Here is a 6577-nt window from a genome sequence, read left to right on the forward strand (position 1 = left end):
AGCACTTTGAAATGCCTTGCTGCTGAAATGTGCTATACAAATAAAATTTGTTTGATTGAATAATTAAAAGCCTTTTGCATGGAGGGAAAATTGGGTGGAAGGAAAAAGTATGCTGGAAACAGGGTCCTTGCAGCTTTGAGAGGAATGTGATCCAAGAGTTTCTCCAGAGCTGCAGCATGTTAGGACAATAACACAACAATAAAACTAGCTATGGCTAATGTATTGCCATAGCGATACAATAAACAAAGTGTCTGTGTCTTTCTGCTAAAGAAAGTTTTTTCTCTGTGGGACACTCGGGCCTGAGATGAAGATCCTGATGATGATGATGATGATGATGATGATGATGATGAAGAGCAGCAGCTGCAGTTGCCTCTTTGCTCCAGCAGGGGGCTGCTCTCTGGGATTTCCCACGCCATCGTCCCGTTAGTGAACCTATCTCTCTTTCTGAACTTGAACTTCTTTGTGTCTGTGTTTAAACTCCACTTTGACCTTTGACCCTTGCACCCCCAGAGACAGACAGGTGCTGTCTCGCCTCTGGCCGCCTGTCGTCCTGGTAACCCTGAGACCCCACTCACATCTCCTGAAGCCCCGCCCATTTGGCTTTAAATACAAAGAAAGGGGAGGGGCGGGTCAGGGGTCAAAGGGCAGATAGTGTGTGTGTGGGGGGATGGTTTCACTAGCAGAGAAATAAAGATGATCTATGAAGCGTGGAAACACACACACACACACACACACACACACACAGAGGGATGAAAATGATTCAGATAAATCCTAATGACCCAAATTTTGAGAATTGGTCCAGTTTGGTCCTGGTTCTGGTTCTGGTTCTGGTCCAGACGCTGCGTTCTTCATCTTCCTCATTTCTTTGGACCGCCTCAGAGAACTGACCGGGTTCTGTGTCAAACAGAACATGGTTCTGACCCAGATGGGTCGGCTGGTACTGACTCTGCAGATCAGAGGTTCTGCTGCTGCCCAGCAGAACCAGAATAAATGGGTCCATCAGAAGTTCTGCTCAGTGACAGGGTGGGTCGGACCGGGTGGGGTTCTGCCGGGACAGACGGCACCGCTGTGGGAACCAGATCCTCATTGTGCGCCGCGTCTCTTCTCATGCTAATCAACATGCTAATGGCCTGACCTCTGACCCCACAGCCCCCCAACCTCAGGCTGAGCGAAGTTAACCGACCTTCATCTGGACCAGAACCAGAACCCTTTGGTAGCAGCCTGCTGGTTCTGCTGGAGTCCAACAGTCCCACCTTGTGCAGATGAACCTGTCCTGTATTGAAGCTGCCAGGCTCTGGCTGGGGTCATCCAGAGCGCTCGCTGTAGTCACGCTGCTACGCTCCTCTCTCTCTCAGAGAGGAACTGATTCCAACAAAGAACTGAAAACCATGAACTGATTCAGAATTTGTCTGGTCCGATTGGTTCTGGATCAGCCCGGTTTGTCTGTGAGGCCAGAGGTCCAGAGTCGGTTCTTTACCTTGCACCACGAGGCGTCCCAGCGCAGTTCTTCTGGACCGGCTGCCAGGCCGGTTGGCAGAGCAGACGTAGACCCCGGAGTGCTGCAGAGACGCATCCGAGATCATCAGGTTCCCCGTCCCCAGGACCTGGACGCCCTCCACGCCGATGGACCGGCCGTCTGGTGGCAGAGGACAGGACAGGTGAGGACAGGTGAGGACAGGTGAGGACAGGTGCTAGAGACAGACAGGTGATGGTGGCGTTACCAAGGCGACTCCAGGACACAATGGGGCGTGGGTTTCCTGTTGCGATGCATTCCAAGATGGCGGTCTGGTGGATATTGATGGTGAGGTTCTGAGGTCCAGAGAGGATCACAGGCTCCTTGTAGGTTCTGGACCCTGCAACTGGACCCACAGAACCAGAACCCATCAGTGAAACGGCCCAGACCCGCTGACACCAGAACCACTGATCAGGTAGAGAGCTTCAGACGTTTGTTTTTTTCAAACCTCCGGGCCTCAGGTGGTTCCCTTACCGGTGACGGACAGCTGGGCCTCACGGCTGTAGCGCGTGTTGGCGATGTTGGAGGCGATGCAGCGGAACAGGCCGGCGTCGGAGCGCTGGACTGCGGTAACCTGCAGGACGCCGTTGGGGAGCAGAGTGTACCTGCAGACACAACCGGGGGAAACGTGATGACGAGACTCTGGAAGCTTGCCAGGAGCTGCAGGTAAGGAGGGTCACCTGGGGTCAGCGGTGCTCAGAGGGAGGCGGTCCTTCTGCCAGGTGATGTTTGCCTCAGGAATCCCGTTCACCTGGCAGCTGAGTCTGGCCACACCCCCTTCGTCCACCGCCAGGGACTGTGGGTGGGACAGGAACTTTGGGAGCGCTGCGGCATGGAGACAGGTCAGGTCAGGTGTGCTGCAGGTGAGGGATGATGTTACATGGTGCAGGTGTGACTCACAGGCCAGCTGCGCCCGCGCCTTGCGGCTGATAAGCAACCCGTAGCGGTTCTGCGCCGCGCAGTCGTATTCGCCGGCGTCCGACTCATTGCTCTCTCGCCTCTTGGAAAAGTTCCTGAGGAGCAGCGTGCCGTTGGCCAGCACCGTCGCCCTGTCGCTGGTTGCTATGGGAACCCCATTATGCCTCCATGTGATGCTGACGGGCCCCTCCCCCTCCACCTGGCAGTGCAACATCAGGGGGCGGTCCCTGACGGCAATCACGTCCCTGGGCTCCATCAGGAAGGAGAGCTCCGAGGCTCCCAGCGCACCTGGAGAGCAGGTAGGAGAGGGGCGGGGCCTCAGCTGGAGCACACGGTGGCAATAAGGTCTGCCTGCAGGCAAAACTCAGGGCACAACTCAACTCACTGCAGGCTCTACTGAGGAATGAGAACCATGGAGACTGATGAAGGTGATGATGAAGGTGATGATGATGATGACGTCAGCATTCCTTCCGGTCGCGCCTGCAGGCATAACTCTGGGTTAAAATCAAACTCCTTAAATCAGGATCGCCACATGAGGGAGTGGGCGGAGCTAATGCTGCTCACACCAAGTGCGCCTGGAGCGTCAGCAGCGACGTCGTCCAGGGCGCGACGTCGTCCAGGGCGCGACGGCTGAAGCGTTTCAAGAGTTTTGAGGTTGACGATGGAGCTGGAAAATCTGAACATTTGCCAACGGACGCGGAGCGGGAACTAATCAGAGAGACTCTGCTATGTGACGTAGTGGCGGCTGTAGCTGGGGTCCTGCTGACGTAAATAACACCGAGAGCGAGTAAGTGAAACTCAGGAAACCTCTGAATCATCTGGAGAATTCAAACACGCGACATTCTGTTGATTTCAGTAAATAAAAGCCAGACTCAGTGTTTCACAGGGAAGAGGCTCCAACGCGCGGCGTGCCTCCATCAGCTGTCACCTCCGTCAGGAGCTTCATATTTTGGTGCTAGTCTCTAAATTTCATCCGCCATAGTCCAGAGACCGGCGGCGGAAACAGCGGCTCGTCCGACCTGAAGCGTCAGACGCGTTTGGTGTGAACGCAGCATTAGCCCTGACGTCATGTGACCAGTCCACCTGGCGTGATGTCACAGCTCCACCTTTGGGTTGAGGTCAATATTAAAGGTGACCGCGTTCTCATTGGCTGAGCCGCTTCAAAGCGGCTACTGATTGGTTCAGGACTCGGGTTCTCAAACTCCAGTCCTCTGCTGTCCTGCAGTTTTTAGATGAGCCACAGGAACAAAACACTGGAATCAAGCAGCTTCATCGCCTCCTCCTGGTGCAGATCGGCTCTCCAGAGCCTTAACAACCTAATTATTCTGTTCAGCTGCTGCAGCAGAGAAGCATCTAAAAGCTGCAGGGCGGCGGCCTGGACTGGAGTTTTGTGTTCCGTTACGGTTCTTCAAACTGAACCAAACCAGAACTGATGGTCTTGTTTAACCACCCAGAGTGGCTAGAGGAGGCGGAACCGGACCGAAGCTGGACCGGATCCGACTGGACGGAACCAGGTTGTGATCGGATCAGTCAGATAAACGATGCTCTGCTGGTTTCCACAGAAACATCTAAACTGGTCATAATAAGTAGCTGAGCTCACTGCACCGATAACCGATCAACTGTGATAAATGAATGAATGAATGAATGAATGAAGGAATGAATGAATGAATGAATGAACTGAAATTACTTTCATAAAGTTCTTCCAGACCATCGGAGGATCCAATTGGTCGATTTGTGAAGCTGCACTTGAACTCAGCTCCAGTCTGCAACCCCCCCTTCCCTCCAGCTGACTGACCTCTGACCCCCCAGCATGAAAGAAAACAATCAGAACAACAAACCGGACCAGACACAATCCTCCTGCATCCCCACTGCAGCTGTCGGACCCGCCAGAACCTTCTGGTCGTTCCTCATCCAGGTTCTGGTTCAGAACCTGGTTCTGGACCAGAACCTGGTTCTGGATAATAACAGATACAGAGATAAAAACACAAAGCATCGCTGCAGAATAAAACACCTGAAAACAAGGCAACCTGGATCAACATGGCAACCTGGATCAACATGGATCAACATGTTTTCCTGTGTGGAATCGAACCAGCATCCCAGACCCGGCCGTTGTTTGCGCCGTGGTGTTGCCATAGCGATGGAGCTGATATTTCATGATGTTTTTCTGGAGAATCAGGCAATGAAGAAATTATTTAAGTTTTTACCCAAAACCTTTGAAGCTGCTTTAGAAACTACACTGCTCAAAAAAATAAAGGGAACACTCAAATAACACATCCTAGATCTGAATGAATGAAATATTCTCATTGAATACTTTGTTCTGTACAAAGTCAAATGTGCCGACAACAAAATCACACAAAAATCATCAATGGAAATCAAATTTATTAACCAATGGAGGCCTGTATTTGCAGCCACACACAAAATTAAAGTGAAATGTTCCCTTTATTTTTTTTGAGCAGTATATTTTAATTTTAAAATTCTGTAATTCATTTTAATTTTATAATTTTTTTCTAACTTATGATGAATAATCATGGTATCAAAGCATAACTGTGAAATTTCTAAAGGTTAAATGATTTTTAATAAATCTAAAATAAATGCAGGTGAATGTTTCCATGTTTCCATGAGCTGTAAATAAATGAGAATTTTCCCGTCTGTCGTTTTTCCGTCTCCATCTGACGTTGCCGCCGGTGTTGGCAGCTCCTGCTTCGCTTACGAAGACACGCTGACCCCGATGGCGGCAGGCCGATGGCGCTTCGTTAAAACGGGGCTCCGATGGAGCCGAAGGTCCAGCATCATCATCATCATCACCCCTCCTTCCTGAGGGGGAGGGGCTCATCATGGGGGGGTCTGACTGCACATCCCCCCCATCCCTGAGCAGCAGACAGGCCCAGAGGTCAGGAGGTCATGAGACCGCCCCCCCAGACCCCGCCCACCCGACTCTGAACGTGAACTTCACGGTTCCAACAATTACCCCCCCTGGGGTAAATCCTTCAGCACCCTGAGAACCAGACAGTCCCCCTCTCGTCCCCCTGGACAGATGTCCTTCAGTCTGCTGCTGAACGGGTCACTTCCTGTTCAGGTGAGTCACCTGGGTTAAACTGGGTTAATTTAGACTGAACCAGTTCCTCCCAGTTTGACCAGCAGCAGATCAAACTGGGAGCCTGAAAGTAAAAACTGGAGTGAAGACAAAAGAAAATGAAGAGAAAAAGGAGCAAATGATGGAGGGAAGATAAAGAGAGAGAGGGACCACGATGATGATGATGGTTCTGGTTCTGATCCGATCAGATTTAAGCATCAGCCTTTCAGCAGCTTTTAAACTGATTTTCATTAAACCACACTGCTGTGTTTTTATTGGTCAGATGAAAAATGTGATGCTCTGATTGGCTGAAGCAGAAAAGCTTCAGAACAAACTGGAAGAAACGTAAACCTGGAAACTTCTGGATTACTGATGAAGAGGAGGAGAAACCAGGAAATGATGAAGAGGAGGGAATGTAAACCAGAAGATGAATCAGAACCTCAGAGTTCTGTTGGTGTCGGGTCGGTGAACAGAACTTTTGGTTCTGAAACAGAGTCTGACCTGAGCAGCAGAGTCCCAGCAGCATCATCAACATCTTCATCATCAGGCTGAACAGCATCGTCTTCAGGCTTGTGATTCGGACCCGGTTCTCCTCTGGTTCTGACCCGGTTCTCCTCTGGCTCTGACCCGGTTCTCCTCTGGCTCTGACCCGGTTCTGCTGCAGAGCCTCCTCGCTCCTGCTTCGTCTGAAGTCGGGCTCCAACTGAACCAAAACCCGGAGATGCCTGGCTGATGTGGGAGGGGCGGGGCTTGAGGGGGAGGAGGGGTCAAAGGTCAGACAGAAAAGAGGAGGGGGAGGATGAGGAGTTTTTATTTTATGGCAGCAGAACAACAGAACCAGAACCACGCTGAGGTTCTGCCTAGAACCGGTTCTGACCCGTTTCACCGGTTCTGATCAGCAGAACCATTCAGCTGGTCCAATCTCTGCTTCTGTCAGATTCTTTAGATTCTAGAAAAGTTCTGGTTCAAACTGGAAATGAAGCTGGTCAGAACCACTCCATCAGAACCAATCCTTCAACTTCCTCTCAGTCCAGAAGTTCTGGTTCAGCCCGGTTCTGCTGGTACGAGCAGGG

General features: G+C 51.3%; 1 protein-coding gene across 2 annotated transcripts in view; it reads right to left on the reverse strand.

The window, feature by feature from the left end:
- Positions 1 to 3812, reverse strand: part of LOC106940728 (immunoglobulin superfamily DCC subclass member 3-like) — an 11160-nt gene extending 7348 nt beyond the window's left edge. For both annotated transcript variants that reach the window (XM_015023534.1, XM_015023533.1), the window contains exons 1-6: positions 2817 to 3812; positions 2414 to 2719; positions 2194 to 2338; positions 1988 to 2118; positions 1722 to 1859; positions 1478 to 1636 (exon numbers count right to left, since the gene is read on the reverse strand). In XM_015023534.1, the coding sequence (XP_014879020.1) occupies positions 1478 to 1636; positions 1722 to 1859; positions 1988 to 2118; positions 2194 to 2338; positions 2414 to 2687 (847 nt within the window). In that variant the 5' untranslated portion in view covers positions 2688 to 2719; positions 2817 to 3812. The remainder of the gene's footprint in view (positions 1 to 1477; positions 1637 to 1721; positions 1860 to 1987; positions 2119 to 2193; positions 2339 to 2413; positions 2720 to 2816) is intronic.
- Between the last annotated feature and the right edge of the window lie 2765 nt (positions 3813 to 6577).

This window comes from Poecilia latipinna, unplaced genomic scaffold, assembly GCF_001443285.1.
Source record: "Poecilia latipinna isolate Pla-1442-1.1 unplaced genomic scaffold, P_latipinna-1.0 Scaffold3338, whole genome shotgun sequence".
NCBI classification, from domain to species: domain Eukaryota; kingdom Metazoa; phylum Chordata; class Actinopteri; order Cyprinodontiformes; family Poeciliidae; genus Poecilia; species Poecilia latipinna.